Below are 15,000 nucleotides of genomic sequence, written 5' to 3' on the forward strand. Positions count from 1 at the left end.
CCGCCAGGCCGCCAGCCCGGTGCTCGGGCCTAGCAGCCTCCGCGGCCATGGAGAGCGCGAAGTGGAGGGGCGCGCGGCTCTGGGGGGCAGCCCGAGCCCAGACCTGGGTCCCAGGGTGCTGGCGGGGAGCCTGTGACCTGGGACGGGGTGCTGGAGGCTGAGGAATCGCGCCTCCATGCCACGCCGCAGAGGTTCCCGCGCTCGAAACCGAACGCCCTCCAGCCACCACCACTCACGGCCTACTAAGCGCGCGCTCGGGGCCCAGGGCACAAAGATGGAGGGAGCGGCGCGATCCACCCGCCCCACCCCCACCCACCCGCCAGACAAAGGGGCAGGCCGCCCCTCCCCCAGCCTTCTTCGCGGGCCCCGCCGCCCTCTCCTCCCCTCCCCTCGGGCCGCCCTTTGGTGACTTCCTCTCCCCTCCAGGGGCGGCCCCGGGACTTCTCAGGAACTGCGTTTCACCTGGACGCGGGGCGGGGAGCCGGCGCGCAGAGGGCGGCCTCCGGGCCCACCCCTAGGCCGAGCCGGCCCCAGGCCCGCGCCCTCCCCTTTGAACCCGCGCTCCCGGCCCCTGGCGCCTTCCCGCCCAGGCGCCCCCGCCCCCACCCGGCCAAGCACGTGCTGCCCGGGCCCCGAGCGCTTCCCGCCGCACGGGTGGGGGCTGGGCCCACCCCCCGCCCGCTCCCCACCCCCACCGGAAACATTCCTGCCACATTCCTGCAACTGCGAGGCCCAGCCCGCCGCTCCCCACCCCGCCTCCGCGCCGGGCCCAGGGCTTTCCTGCGTCCCCTCCACCGCCGGCTCGCCCCCTGAGGAGGGGGCTGGGCCAGGGCCTCGGCTGACCGGGGAGGAAGAAGGGGAGCAGAGAAAAACATGAGTCACAGCCGTGTGTCACTGGAGCGCATTTCAATTCCCTGCATCACAGGAGGTGTGGAAGGCCGCCTCGGGGACCGGGCGCGGGAGGTGCGCCCGAGAAGGCCCCGGGCCGGCCTGCAGGGCGCGCCTCTCCGCCTGCGCCCTTTCCTCCCCCACCGCCCTCCCCGCCATCTTCCCCTTTGGCTTCCTTCTCGCTCGGTGCAACAAGTCTTTGTTAAGCCGGGCGCCGGGCGGGCCAGGCGTGGCGGAGATGGCCTGCGTGCTCGGCCCCTGCCCTCAAAGCGCTTCCAGGCGACCTCTGGCCCACCTTTTATTTTTATTTACAGTCCCAACGGAAGGGCCCAGGTCCCCAAGTGGGCCTGCGTATCTCCAGAACACCATCTAAGTCACCTCAAGGTATGAAGCCTCCCTTGGGTGTACCTGCCAACGAGCCAATCGTTGGTTTCGCTGGAAGGCTCCACCTTGATCATGGCTCGCTGGTGGCCATTAATAAAACACTTGGGATTTCACGAGTTTCACGTTTGAATTTCACAAGACTTGTATCTCACCAATCAGCCACACGCGGGTTGACACTGAAAGGCACATGCTGACACCTGTCCGCCCAGGGGAAATCTACCATCTCTCTATTTTAGTGAGGAGGCGGCGTGTAGGCCGCGGAATTCTCTAACGAGCGCGTTTCTCTTCACCCCCTGGGCCCGCGTGGACCCCCGTCCACCCCCACACGCCCTGGCGGGGGGCCGGGCCCACACGCCCTGGAAGCCCCTAGAGGTGACTCTCCCTGGGACCCCTGTACCAGGGAGGAAGGATACCGCCACCCGTCACCAACCCCCCGCCAGAAGCTCCTTCGTGACTCCTGTGCGTGCCTTCCCACACCTCCTCCGTCCGGGACTGCGAGGAGTGGGCGGTCGACTCGAGTTCGCAGCCCAGGCCTCCCACACACCCCTCCCTGCCGTCAGCACCCACCCGCGCGGCAGCGGCGGCTGGCGGGCGGCCGCCCTTTTAAATCCCCGGGCTCATTTGCATGGCCCCGCCCCCTGAGTGACACGGCTGGCGCGGGCGGGCCCGTCCCCCCTGCCCCTGGGTCGCTCTTTTTAAGCTCCCCTGAGCCGGTGCTGCGCTCCTCTAATTGGGACTCCGAGCCGGGGCTATTTCTGGCGCTGGCGCGGCTCCAAGAAGGCGTGAGTTCGCGGCCGCTCCGGTGGCTTCTTTTTTTTATATCTATAATTTAATTAAATTATTTATTTATTGAGGCCGCGCACGGGCCGTGCCCAGCTTCCTGCCCCTCGCCATCCTTCGGGGGAGGGGGAATATTTTTGTCCCCCCGCCTGGCTGTGACACATAAATACCCCGCGGGGGCCTGGGCGGCGAGCACGCGGCGGCGGCGGTCTCTGAGCGCCTCTGCTCTCTCTCCCGGTTTCAGATCCGCATTTGCTACCAGCGGCGGCCGCGGCGGAGCCAGGCCGGTCCTCAGCGCCCAGCACCGCCGCTCCCGGCAACCCGGAGCGCGCACCGCAGGCCGGCGGCCGAGCTCGCGGTGAGTCGTCCCCGGGGCCCGCGGCGGCGGCGGCGGAGGGGGGCGCCCGCGCCCCCGCCCGCACGTCGCCCCTCCTGCGAGCCGCCCGGGGCTGCAGCGCGCGCCGCCGGCTTTATTCCCAGGCCGGGGCGGCGCGAGCCGGCGGCGGGGGAGGGCCGCGCGGCGCGGGGGCGGGCGACGGGGCCCGGCGGCGCGGGGAGGACGCCCGCACCCCTTCCCCCGCGCCGCGGGCGCCCTGCGGGGGGCGGGGACCCGGGAAAGGCGCGCGGTGGGGGAGGGGGCGCGCAGCTGCGGCGAGCGCGAGTTGTGCACCCGGCGGAGCCCGGAGGAGCCCGGCGCACCTCGCGCGGCGGCCGCTCCCGCTGGAGCCGGAGCCCGAGCCCGAGCCCGGGCCCGGGTGAGGGGCGGGGAGAGACACGGGCTGCGGCGCGGCAGGAGAGTGGGGGGTCGGGCGCCCCCCGCAGCTCAAGGAAGTTCTGGAAGTGAGGGGGATGGGGAGGAACCCCGAAATTCGGCCCTACGCCCTCTCGGCCTTTCTCTCGCGCCCCCTCCGCAGATGAGGCCGGAGCGCGGGCCTGGGTTTGGGGCTTCACCCCGACCCCACCTCTGGCCTGGCCCGCGCCTCTTCAGCCCCAGGGGCCGGGCCTGCCATCCGCCCCCACAAACTGGTTTCGCTGCTTTGCTGGGCTCTGTTGGAACTAGTCCCTTTGACTCCCCGTTTGTATTTTATTTTCTTCTGGGGCTTTATTTTGCGGGGAGGGGACGGAGGGAGGGGGCTTTCTTCCTCTCCCCCGCGCCCGCGCGCGCCAGGTTTCCTGCCCCAAGGCGGGCTTGGGTGCCCCCTCTGGCAGGAAGTGGGGCCGGGTGCACCCGCGTGGCGGTGCATGCGGTCGGGGTGCGCTGCTTTCCCGCGCCTGCAGGAGCGGCCTGCGCCCCTCCCCCCGCGCGCCCTGGCCCCGGGTCCCGCCGGCCGGCCTGCAACGGCCGGGCGCAGACACTTGCAGAGTCACCCTCGGGCCGGGTCTGGAGCCTGATGCCTCGGGGGTTTAGCCCTAGCCGCTAGGCGGTTAGGCAAAGTGTCGGGTTGAAAGGGTCTCCGGGAACCTACTTTTTCCTGCTCGCCAACTTGCTGTGTGACCTTAGGCAACTCAAGGCTTCTCTGGGCTACCTTTTTACGGGGGACGGGGAAGAAAACAAGGGAACCCCCAAGATAATTTCCTAGGGCCTTTCCTGCAGAGTCCTTAAGTATTTGAGGAGCACAGTTTGCATGCACAGTGTATGGAGGAGACAGGCTTGAGGCCCAAGCGGGCTTATTTTATTACAAAGTGAGGGATTGGGGTTAGGCCCTAAATGTAGTTCCTCCAAGACAGGCCTCTGATGTTCAGAAACAGGTGGAAAAGACGAGCGTTTCTTGGCCTCACTGGAAAGGGCCTCGGGCCTTCATTTAGTTCGTGGGGGGTTGGCTGGGGGGATTAAAGGGTCCCCAGCAGCAAGAGGTGGGGGGAGGCACCAGATGGTATGAGAGCTTCCAGGGAGACCCGCCAAGATCTCCAGGCAGGCCGGGCCAGGCTCTCTGGGATTCCGGACTGGCTTCGCCCAACTGGAACCCCCTCGTTGAGGGGGCCCCAGGCAGACCTTATATGAGGTCAGCACTCGTTTAGTTGATTAATTTTGATGTTTAGTTTGAAGGGGGACCTGTGGTGTAATATAAGATTCTAATCACTGCCTGTAATTGCAGAGCAGGCCAAGCCACTAATGACGGAGCAGGATAAATCACCAACCACCTTGTTTAAAAGGGTCTCCAAGTCTGAAACATTATAAGATAGAATAATTACCAAAGTCCTGCTGTCTGGAGGGTCTCTTGATGCTTGAAAATGGAGGTCCTGGGCCCTCTAGAAATCACAAGTTTGCAAAAATGTTTTTTTCCTCTCATTGGGGTAAAAACTCTTTTTCTTTTTTTTTTTTTTCTTTTAAATTAGACATGGGAGTCCCGCCGTATTGTCCAGGCTGGTCTCGAACTCCTGACCTCAAGCAGTCCTCCTGCTTTGGCATCCCAAAGTGCTGGGATTACAGGCATGAGTCACCTTACCTGGCCCATAAATCATTTTCAAATGGTCTAGTTCTTATTTTGGTTAGAGTGAAGATTTCTTTCTATTATTTTAAGTTTTTTAAACTATTACCTAGTTTGATCCTTGAAGCAGTCAGGAGGTAGTTCAGGCAGGTACCTTATAATTACCTTGATCTTACAGATTGAGAGGGTTTCAGAAGTGGAGCCGCTTGTCCCACCCCTTACCATGGCAGGCAGGGATTTGTTACTGGAAAAATGTGTAGCCTAGGCCTCCGGCTTCTCATCCATCTGTAGCCTGGGGATAAGGACTAGGATGAAGATGTGGAGGACTGTCCTTTCTAAGCCTGTAATACAGGGTATTCCCAAATACAGGTTGCAGGCCCTCCTTCCAATGAGAAGTTTTAGGAAAACTCAAAATTGATGGGGTTAATTAAACTCCAACAGGCCTCTAAGAAGAAGGAAGATGCTAGAAAATGACCAAGAAGGTTTTAGGATGAGCCCTAAACCTCATCCTAAAGGATGAGGGCCAGCCAGGGTCTGTTAGGTGGTGCATTTCAGTTGGAGAATTCCCTACCCAACTGACAAAGTCCCATCTGACTCCAGTTGGGCAGAGGAGGGGTAAGGGGAAAGAGGAGGGTGGCCTTTGGCTTTGGGCTCACTTTCCTCCCCCACCTCACCCACTAGCTTCAACCATCTCCTCCCTCCCTCAATTATACCAATCTGAATCCTCCAGGGTAAATACCCTGGGTGAAAACAGAGAAGAGAGCTGGTGGGTGGGCACCACCCCTGGCTGTGTGATTGGCTCTTTTTGGTCCTGAGTCTTGCACCTTGCCAGATAGGCAATATTGTCAGTGAGGTGGGCAGGGGATCAATGTCCATAGCTGCCAGGTCGCAAGGTCTCATTCTTTCCATTTTCCCACTGAACTGCGTAGGCTGGATTTTCTCTTAAAGAGAAAGGGCAGCAGTTGACTACAGAAGGAGGGGATGCTGGCAATATGTCAGATCTCACCTCCCCACACCTTTGTCCCAGGGCGGCCTCACCCATGTAGCTAGGTCTGGGCTGGCTGTACCTCCTGGGATCCCCCCCACCACGCTCCACTGGGGCGGTGTTAAGGCAGGACAACAAAGAGCCCTTCTGAACAGGAGATAGATAAGGAGCTGATTAGGGCCAACGGCCCTTCCCCGCCCTTGGCAGCATCTGGGGGTGGGCAGACCCCTCCATCCTGGGCAGAGTAGGAGGCCTGGGGGCCCCTGGGAGCACAATTTTCTGCAGTGTGCCTTGAAGGTGTGGGTGATGAGGGGGTAGAAAGTGGCTGAAGCGAGATGTTTGTCTAAAAGCACTTTTCTGTCTCCCAGCATCCCAGCCATCACTCTTCCACCTGCTCCTTAGAGAAGGGAAGATGAGTGAGTCGAGCTCGAAGTCCAGCCAGCCCTTGGCCTCCAAGCAGGAAAAGGATGGCACTGAGAAGCGGGGCCGGGGCAGGCCGCGCAAGCAGCCTCCGGTGAGTCCCGGGACAGCGCTGGTAGGGAGTCAGGTGGGTGTCCAAACCTTTGCTTCACTTGGTTTACCCTTTGGGGCTAGGGAGGTGCCTGGAGTCTCATTCAGCAGGCGAGAACATGCATGGAGGGTGCAGAATGATTCTGCGCAGTAAGCGTGTGGGTGTGTCCTCCTACCTGTGTGTACTCCTGCCCCACTTGCAACCCTGGTCAGATCTCTAGAGACCCCAGGAGAGAACCGAGGGCCGTGGAATTCAAGATGAATTCTGAAGCCAGTGGCAAGAAGTCCAAACCTAAAGCACCCCAGAGGTCACGTGGCCAGTGCTTAAAACACTCGCCTTGTTCTTAATTTCCAATCCACTGTGGACCAGTAGTTTTAAAATGCAGTAAAGACGAATGAACAAAAATGAACATAGAAGCCCAGGGTTTTTAATCATTAGATTCAGTGCACGTAAAATGATTTTTGTCAATTTGCTGTAAAGTTGCTGAATACTTATGGTCGATTCTTGTACTTCCTCATCCCAGGTGAGAAACGGGTGCCTGCGTGGGCCAGCACCTGTTTGTGCACAGGCCAGTTATGAGTAGTTCTGGAATGGGCATTGCCCCTGGCTCTTTAGATGGAAATTGAAGCCCAAGAAGTCAAAAATGCTGGGGAGTTGGTGGCAGTGACCCTCAGAACCCTGGTGCTGCTCTCCCCACAAAGTCCTCATAGAAGGATTAGGCTGCCAGCCTGGCGCTGTGGGGCACCCTAGGGAGCATGGCCACTTGGGCTTGGGGGGACCCCATATTGGCCTCTTACAGAGGCAGCTGTCACCCAAGTGAGGGGTGGCTGTTGGTGAAGCCCAGTTACTTCCCTTCCCTGGGAGAGAGGTAAGAGGAGTTGAGTTTGACCTCTGCCCCTTAAACATGATACAGGTTGTTCACCTGCAGGTTTTCCCTGTCCGTACGGTGGAGAGTGGTCTGTGCTGACCTGGGCCTAGGGAGACATGAGCTGTGAGGAGTCTGCTGTGTTGGAATTTGGCAGCCACCTTCAGAGCCTGGGGTGGGGTCATTTGTCCTCTTAGCCTAGCTCCCTCAGCCTCCCCTCCTACCCCACCTGTTAGCCATGGTCAGTGGGAGGTGTCAGGAGGGGTGCAGGGTTACTGGACCCTGGTTATAGACAGACCATGGGCGGCTCCCTAGGAAACAGTAGCTAGCGCGCCTTCACCACACACCTTATATGCATTATGCAGCAGCTTTTTTTCTATCTACGGCTTATTAAAATTTCAGTGGGAATGATGGCAGGGATCTCTGGAGTCCGGCTATAATTCCCCTTCTCTGGGGGCAGCCTGGATGGGCTCCAGGTTTGCAAGTGCAGGCAGGGAGTGTGTGTCCAGCATAGGTCATCTGAGAGGGTGGGCAGTGATCATGGCCCAGTGCTAGATAACCATACATTACCCATTTAATCTCCATGACACCCTGCAAGGGAAGTCTTCACCATTTATAGATGAGGAAACTGAGGCTCCAGCATTAAGTGTCCCACCCAAGATCAGTGTCAGAACTGAGACTTGGGCAGAGCCACCTAACAGTGTCTTTCTGTCCCCAGAATGCCTTTCCTAGGGGTCTTCTGGGCTCTTGTCATTTTGCATCTTAGAAACCTGCAGGGAAGCAAGGGGAGAGGTGGGAGGCACTTTGCAAAGATGCTCAAACTGGAGCTTTGGATCCTGAAGGGATTCCTAGGTCAGGGTTGGTTTGTAGTTCTTGGTTCTTGCTGACTTAACCTTGTTGAGGAGGCAGAGGGCTGTGTCTTCTGAGGGGGTGGAAACAGGTGATGACTGTCCCTGACTACCCCCTCTGTCTTTACAGAAGGAGCCCAGTGAAGTGCCAACACCTAAGAGACCTCGGGGCCGACCAAAGGGAAGCAAAAACAAGGGTGCTGCCAAGACCCGGGTGAGACTTGAGATGGGACCACCCCTGGGTGGATGACTAGCAGAGGATCCTCTTGTTGGCACCATGGCCACGGCTGTGGGGAGGTCTGGGAAGGGGCTCGGTCATCTCAGTTGTGTACCCCCTTGCCTGGTACAGGGATGGCAGTGAGTCTTTGCTAACTGGGGAGAGTGGGGCAATGACTAAGGTCTTACTTCTGGGGGGTTGGTCCTGCCCAGGACACTGCGGAGATCAGGTCAGAAGTCCCACAGCTTTCCTGATCTAGAGAAAGGCAGAGTGGGGAGAATGGAGGGTCCCTGCCAGTCCCTGGGCTGAGAATGTTACCTTCTCTTGGGGTTCCCTGGAGCCTGAAGGGGTGGGGACAAGCAGCAAAGGCCAGATTCACAGTGGCATTAGCCTTTCAGAAAAGTTGTTTTGTTTTTTATTTTATTTTTTCTAAGACACGACTCATATCCTCTGAGTCATGGGCGGAGGTGGGAGTAGGGGGCGTGTGTGTATGTTGAGGGGGCAAATGTGGCTGGCCAGTCATCGCCAGCTGGACTTGGGTGGGCCTGTTGGGTGAGAGTGTTGGGTCACCCTGAACAGGCAGGTAGGTCTGCCCCCCATCACTATTGGGCATCGGGTGAGCACTGATGAGCATTTTGGACTTAGGAGATATTTTCTCTAATCCTCTAGAAAACCACCACAACTCCAGGAAGGAAACCAAGGGGCAGACCCAAAAAACTGGTAGGTGAAGAAGCAGACTGCTGCTTGCCTCCTGGGTTCTTTTGAGTGAGGGTGTTGAGTACACAGTACCTGATGCTATGCACCCCCTATGGAAAGGCTCTCCCTGACCTGCTGGGACATCAGATTTTACAGAAGTCCAGAGAGGGGAAGGTACCTGGCCTGGGCTGTGCCCATGAGAAGTGAGGGGTCCCAGGTACAAATCAGACCACATCTCCCTGCCCTTCCCTGCCCTAGTTGTGTGGGGGGGTCCCTCCCTCTCCTGCTCCTAGAATACTCAGAACTTCTAGGGGAGATCTTGGAAGTCATCTAGCCTGTGTCCCCCTCAGTTAGAGATGAGAAAAGGAAGCCATAGGGGGAAGGTTTGTCCTTCCTATGATCCTCTGCAGAAGAGAAACAGCGAAGGAGCTGGGCCCTGGGAGGGGTCGGTACTGGAGTTCTGATGTGACCCACCACACTGCACTGGAGGGCACCATCCAATTCTGGGTCCCCAAACAGCTGGTGGAAAGGCTCGGTGGGCTGAGTCAAGAAGCTGCCTCTAGGGGGCCGCTGCAGTTAGGGTCACCTCAGCCTTCCAGCTCCTGGCCCTCTCCTACCCCCAGCCTGCCCCCTCAAATCCCTGAAGCTGTCATTCCTCGAGCTGAGCCACTGCTGGGGTGGGGGGGTTAGGGGGTGCTGCTGGCCAGGCCCCAAGAGTGAGTAACAGGAAACAAGTTGTTTTGGAGTTTGTGCCTGGCACGGGGGCTGTAGCCCCGTGTGGTGTCCCGACATTCCCGCCCAGTGAGTGAGCCCCGGCAGCACACTTCCCCTTCCTCCCCACCCCGGCCTAGGGTCAGCCCTCGGCCACCCCGGAGGGCCAGGGCACCACAGCACAGCATCTGCCCCTGTGGGCCAAGGACCTGGTTCCCCTGCACCCACCAGAGGGCTCTTGCACCTTCCAGCCACCTCCTCCCCCACCTCCTCTTCTCCCCTAGGGAGTCAGTCACATCCTGAAGCTCAGTGCTGCCCTGAGCTCTGCCCTCCTGCCCTCCGTGGGCCTGGGGGCCAAGGGGGCTTGGCTCCTGGCTCTGGGTGAGAGCAGCATGTGTGTGGGGTTTTTTCCTCCTTTTAAATTCTTTTTATGAATGAAGCCGGGCCGTGGAGGTTGCTGAGTCACCCACACACTCAGCCCTGACTCATCCCTCTTCAGGAGAGCCAGGGAGTGCAGGGAGCGGGTGGGGGCCAGCCTCTGGGGGTGGAAGAGGGGGACCGGGCCAGAACTCACACCAACAACTGCCCCCACCTCACAGGAGAAGGAGGAAGAGGAGGGCATCTCGCAGGAGTCCTCGGAGGAGGAGCAGTGACCCATGCGTGCCGCCTGCTCCTCACTGGAGGAGCAGCTTCCTTCTGGGACTGGACAGCTTTGCTCCGCTCCCACCACCCCCGCCCCTTCCCCAGGCCCACCATCACCACCGCCTCTGGCCGCCACCCCCATCTTCCACCTGTGCCCTCACCACCACACTACACAGCACACCAGCCGCTGCAGGGCTCCCATGGGCTGAGTGGGGAGCAGTTTTCTCCTGGCCTCAGTTCCCAGCTCCCCCCGCCCACCCACGCATACACACATGCCCTCCTGGACAAGGCTAACATCCCACTTAGCCGCACCCTGCACCTGCTGCGTCCCCACTCCCTTGGTGGTGGGGACATTGCTCTCTGGGCTTTTGGTTTGGGGGCGCCCTCTCTGCTCCTTCACTGTTCCCTCTGGCTTCCCATAGTGGGGCCTGGGAGGGTTCCCCTGGCCTTAAAAGGGGCCCAAGCCCCATCTCATCCTGGCACGCCCTACTCCACTGCCCTGGCAGCAGCAGGTGTGGCCAATGGAGGGGGGTGCTGGCCCCCAGGATTCCCCCAGCCAAACTGTCTTTGTCACCACGTGGGGCTCACTTTTCATCCTTCCCCAACTTCCCTAGTCCCTGTACTAGGTTGGACAGCCCCCTTCGGCTACAGGAAGGCAGGAGGGGTGAGTCAGTCCCCTACTCCCTCTTCACTGTGGCCGCAGCCCCCTTGCCCTCCGCCTGGGATCTGAGTACATATTGTGGTGATGGAGATGCAGTCACTTATTGTCCAGGTGAGGCCCAAGAGCCCTGTGGCCGCCACCTGAGGTGGGCTGGGGCTGCTCCCCTAACCCTACTTTGCTTCCGCCACTCAGCCATTTCCCCCTCCTCAGATGGGGCACCAATAACAAGGAGCTCACCCTGCCCGCTCCCAACCCCCCTCCTGCTCCTCCCTGCCCCCCAAGGTTCTGGTTCCATTTTTCCTCTGTTCACAAACTACCTCTGGACAGTTGTGTTGTTTTTTGTTCAATGTTCCATTCTTCGACATCCGTCATTGCTGCTGCTACCAGCGCCAAATGTTCATCCTCATTGCCTCCTGTTCTGCCCACGATCCCCTCCCCCAAGATACTCTTTGTGGGGAAGAGGGGCTGGGGCATGGCAGGCTGGGTGACCGACTACCCCAGTCCCAGGGAAGGTGGGGCCCTGCCCCTAGGATGCTGCAGCAGAGTGAGCAAGGGGGCCCGAATCGACCATAAAGGGTGTAGGGGCCACCTCCTCCCCCTGTTCTGTTGGGGAGGGGTAGCCATGATTTGTCCCAGCCTGGGGCTCCCTCTCTGGTTTCCTATTTGCAGTTACTTGAATAAAAAAAATATCCTTTTCTGGACTGGAGTCTCCTGTGGTGTGTGCCCCTAAAGCCTGGGGCAGATAGGATGGGCGACACTTGTGTTCTGGCCCCCATCCTTCAGGCTGCAGGAAGGGAGGGGAAATAGCACTGGAATCCCTCCGGGGAAGGTCATTTTAAGCCTCTTGATGAAATCAAAACCCCTAGCCACAAAACATTTTATTTACAAAATATATACTGAATACTATACATCTGGCCCCATCACCATGGAAACAACTCCAAAGCCCGCCTGGGGATTTATGCCCAAGCCAAGCCCAGGAGGGCTAGAGAAAGCAAAGGTGTCTACCAGCCGCCCCCATCCCAGAAGGAAAGCCTCTTCCCATGAGTGCCTGTGGGTGGGCAGTGAGCTCAACACCCACAAAGGGCAGAAGGCCTGGGGGCAGTGAGGTGATGGTGAGGGCATGGGAAGCAGATGCTGCTGAGGGTGGGTGGAGGGAGAAATGGAGACCCAGCACCCAGCAGGGGGAGCCAGGTGACAGCAGGGGAAGCAGACGGCAGGGCCCCAGGCAGTCCAGGACCCCAGGCTCTGAAGGGTGGGGCAAGGGGGTCAGGTCACGTCTTGACATCCAGCAGCGGCATCCGCTTGTGCTGGTAGCCACTCTGCCAGCCATGTACCACCTGTCGGGGAGGAGACCACACCACAAGGCTGGGCTGTGTTCCCTGGGAGTCTGCAGCACCCAGTTACAGCCCAAGTAAGCAGAACCAGGCTCTGGTTTCAGTGTGGACGAGTATGGCTGGGAACAGGGCTGACCCCCACCTTGCCTCATTCTCCCCCGGCCTCCAAGTGCTCACCTTGGGGTCTCCCATGTCAGAGAGCAGCTCCTGCTCAGCCTCATGCAGTTCCTCAGCTGGGTCATAGCTGTACATGGGGAGCAGGTGATGGCGCAGCCGGTCCACCCTGGGGAGCAGGGGAGGGGACTCAGCTAGGAGGTCCCCCCAACCCTCATCAAACACCTGGCTGCCCCGTCTCTCCTCCCTTTCCCAGGCAGGGCCAATTTCAGTGGGTGCCTTTTGGGACACACTATACCTCCAAGAATACAACCCTGATTCTACAAAGGGGCTTTCCCCAGTGAGTAACCTGAGGCTGGGGCAGGGAAAACAAATTTCAGGCTTGTATCAGGATGGCTGAGGGACATCTTACAGAAAAGTCAGAGCCTATGAGCAGGAATTTCAGAACGGGTGTGGGGTTAGGGCGGGTGGGGGACAGGGACACTCACCGCTTTTTCTTCTGTACATACATTACCTGCAACAGAGACAGCACTGTGGGGGCTGCTGAGCCCAGGAAGGCCCACAGGCAGAGAGAGGCCCACCTCCACACCCTTCACTCCCTTAACAGGACAGTGGGGACTCTGCAGACTGGACCAGGCCCACCCAGCCCCTGCCTTAGCAAAGCTGTGGGTGTCTGTGTGTGTATATGAGGGCTCCTTACCACAGCCACCACCACCCCGACCAGGGTGATGAGGAAGAAGGGCCCCAACACATAGCCCACCATGGAGTCGCTGTTGGCCTGGGGGGCATTGGGCACAGTGGTGTTACTCATGACATCAGCAGCCGGAGGGCTGGGTGGTCAGCATGGGCAGTGGCGCTTCGGGAGGGCGCCTCCACTGGGCTCCCTGGGGAGGAGGAAGGGAGGTTATCAGTTGCACCCAGGTGACATCCAGACTCTGGATCCCTCCCCCAGAGCTGAAGATCTATGAAAACTGGTCCCAGGTCAAATCCTGGGAGGAGGGATCCTCCAGGTAGATGTACTGGATGTGACCCTCCAGTGAGTCTTGGCAAATCCTGGCAGGAAAGGGGTCCAGTGAGTCTTGGCAAATCCTGGCAGGAAAGGGGATCAAGGGAAGGCCTGGATCCAGGGCTGAGTCTTGCCCAACTCCTATCCCTAAATCAGGGTGGGGCCCAGCTCAGACGCTGGCCAAACATTTACAAGTCTCAGCTTCTGGGGAAAGATTAAGTGCAGGTTTCAGGTGCCTGCCCCAGCCCTTTTGGGGCATTGGGCTGCCAGCACCTGTCCAGTGGAGCAAAATGGACAAATGAGGTCTAAAGGAAGGACCTGCACTGCAGCCAGGGGTGAGATGGGAGCATCTGAAGGAGCCCGCTTCCATCCTGGTCCAATCCCACTTCAAGCGATGGGCTCCATGCCTGAGTTCTATGCCCTTGTCCCTGGTGTCACCTCAGACATACAGCCCAAACACCCTCTCCCCCATCTGTCTCGTGTGCCAGGGTGGACACGAGTGGGTAAAGCTGGATTGTATCTTCAAGATGATGTCACCTTCCTCTTGTCTCCACCCGGGGCTCCGCCCAGGTCCCTCCCCTCCTGGCCTGAGCTGACAGGCAGAGGTGGAGAGGGTCAGTCCCCATCGACAGAAGCAGAGATCGTCCTGGGGCAGTTTGCACGCTGATGGCCCAAGGTCCGCGACCCAGGTTCGCTTGAGTCTCTATCAGAGGGCAAGGTATGAGCGACCTACCCCCGTGTCCGTAGGGCACGGGGCATCGAGCTTGCCCTTACCCAGTCGTATGCTCATCGTCCCAGGTCAAGGGGGCATGCCAGGGTGGGGAGGGCGTCAGGCCGCTGCTAGGATGCGGGCCAGCAACAGCGGACAGGAGGTGGTTCCCACGGCGCTGGGAGGCTCAGGCCGGAGGTGGGGGTGTTGGGGGATGCGGATGGGCCGCCCCGCGCCCGAACATCCTGGAAGCCCGTCACCCGAGGCGTGGACCCGTGCCGGCGCTCTGCAGCCCAGCCGGCCTGGCCATGCCTTACCTCCCGCCGCTGCAGCCCCGACAGGAACGCCCTCGGTTGGCTCCCGGGCCCCGGAAAAGCCGTCAGGCGCGTGATCAAAGGACCCGGGGAAATGGGCCGGGCCTCAGCACCCGGGCGCAGCCAATCCGGTAGCGGAAAGCCGGTGGCCTGGAGATTTCTGGAGCCGCCAATCCGGAGGCGGGGGTGGGCGGTGCGAAGGCGGGGACAGCGGGGCTTGCAGGGTCCGCCCGGCGGCGGCAGGGGGCAGCCGAGGGCTGCGTAGTGGGGGAGGAGAACGCGACGCAGGGCCGGACGGGGTAAGGCGGGGCGCGCGCAGTTTGCCGGCGGCCCCTGGCCCGCCCGCGTCTGGAGCTCCGATTCTGGGAGGTCCCCGGCGCCCACTTCATTCACCCCTCTTGTTGCAGCCAGAATAGGGTCGCGCCGCGCTCTAACGTTGAGCCCAGGCCCTTCGCGGCAAGACCCTGCTCCGGGCCCACTCGGCCTCCGTCTGTGTTTGTTCCCTGGCCTTCGGGCTGTGCTCGGCTGGTAGAGTACGGCAGGTCTGGGCTACCGGGGGCCCTGGCACGCCCACCCTCTCTGCGCCTGTCTTAACGTCTGTAAAACAAGCTGTGTGGGGATTATTATTATTACTTTTTTTTTGAGATGGAGTCTGTCTCTGTCGCCCAGGCTGGAGTGCAGTGGCGCGATCTTGGTTTACTGCACCCTCCGCTTCCTGGGCTCAAGCGATTTTCCTGCCTCAGCTCCCCAGTGGCTGGGATTGCAGGCGCGCACCACCACGCCCGGCTAATTTTTTTGTATTTTTCGTAGAGACAGGGTTTTACCGTGTTGGCCAGGCTCCTTTCGAACTTGTGACCTCAAGTGATCTGCCTGCCTCAGCCTCTCAAAGTGCTGGGATTACAGGCG

The 15,000-nt window shown here is 60.0% G+C and overlaps 2 protein-coding genes across 14 annotated transcripts; one reads left to right on the forward strand and one right to left on the reverse strand.

Moving 5' to 3' along the window:
• The first annotated feature begins 1,920 nt into the window (after nt 1-1,920).
• On the forward strand, nt 1,921-11,318 carry HMGA1 (high mobility group AT-hook 1). Of its 5 annotated transcripts, none has more exons than XM_031012352.3 (6): nt 1,921-2,054; nt 2,297-2,410; nt 5,835-6,013; nt 7,821-7,904; nt 8,577-8,627; nt 9,914-11,318. In XM_031012352.3, exons 3-6 carry the CDS (start codon nt 5,879-5,881, stop codon nt 9,965-9,967), a joined length of 324 nt encoding a protein of 107 aa, XP_030868212.1. In that variant the 5' UTR covers nt 1,921-2,054; nt 2,297-2,410; nt 5,835-5,878; the 3' UTR covers nt 9,968-11,318. The 5 variants fall into 5 exon arrangements, with proteins under 5 accessions (XP_030868212.1, XP_030868215.1, XP_018884693.1 ...); XM_031012355.3 differs by having other exon boundaries at nt 5,835-5,980; XM_019029148.4 differs by lacking the exon at nt 2,297-2,410 and having other exon boundaries at nt 1,944-2,054.
• A 162-nt stretch (nt 11,319-11,480) lies between these two features.
• SMIM29 (small integral membrane protein 29) lies at nt 11,481-14,252 on the reverse strand. 9 transcript variants are annotated; one of them, XM_004043846.4, is made up of 5 exons: nt 14,098-14,236; nt 12,826-12,949; nt 12,554-12,579; nt 12,129-12,234; nt 11,481-11,954 (listed from the first exon to the last, which is right to left on the reverse strand). In XM_004043846.4, the coding sequence occupies exons 2-5, from the start codon at nt 12,874-12,876 to the stop codon at nt 11,889-11,891; spliced, it is 249 nt and encodes an 82-aa protein (XP_004043894.2). In that variant the 5' UTR covers nt 12,877-12,949; nt 14,098-14,236; the 3' UTR covers nt 11,481-11,888. The 9 variants fall into 9 exon arrangements, with proteins under 9 accessions (XP_004043894.2, XP_004043895.2, XP_018884696.2 ...); XM_004043847.5 differs by having other exon boundaries at nt 12,766-12,949; XM_019029151.3 differs by having other exon boundaries at nt 13,846-14,221.
• Between the last annotated feature and the right edge of the window lie 748 nt (nt 14,253-15,000).

This window comes from Gorilla gorilla, chromosome 5, assembly GCF_029281585.2.
Source record: "Gorilla gorilla gorilla isolate KB3781 chromosome 5, NHGRI_mGorGor1-v2.1_pri, whole genome shotgun sequence".
Lineage (NCBI taxonomy): Eukaryota > Metazoa > Chordata > Mammalia > Primates > Hominidae > Gorilla > Gorilla gorilla.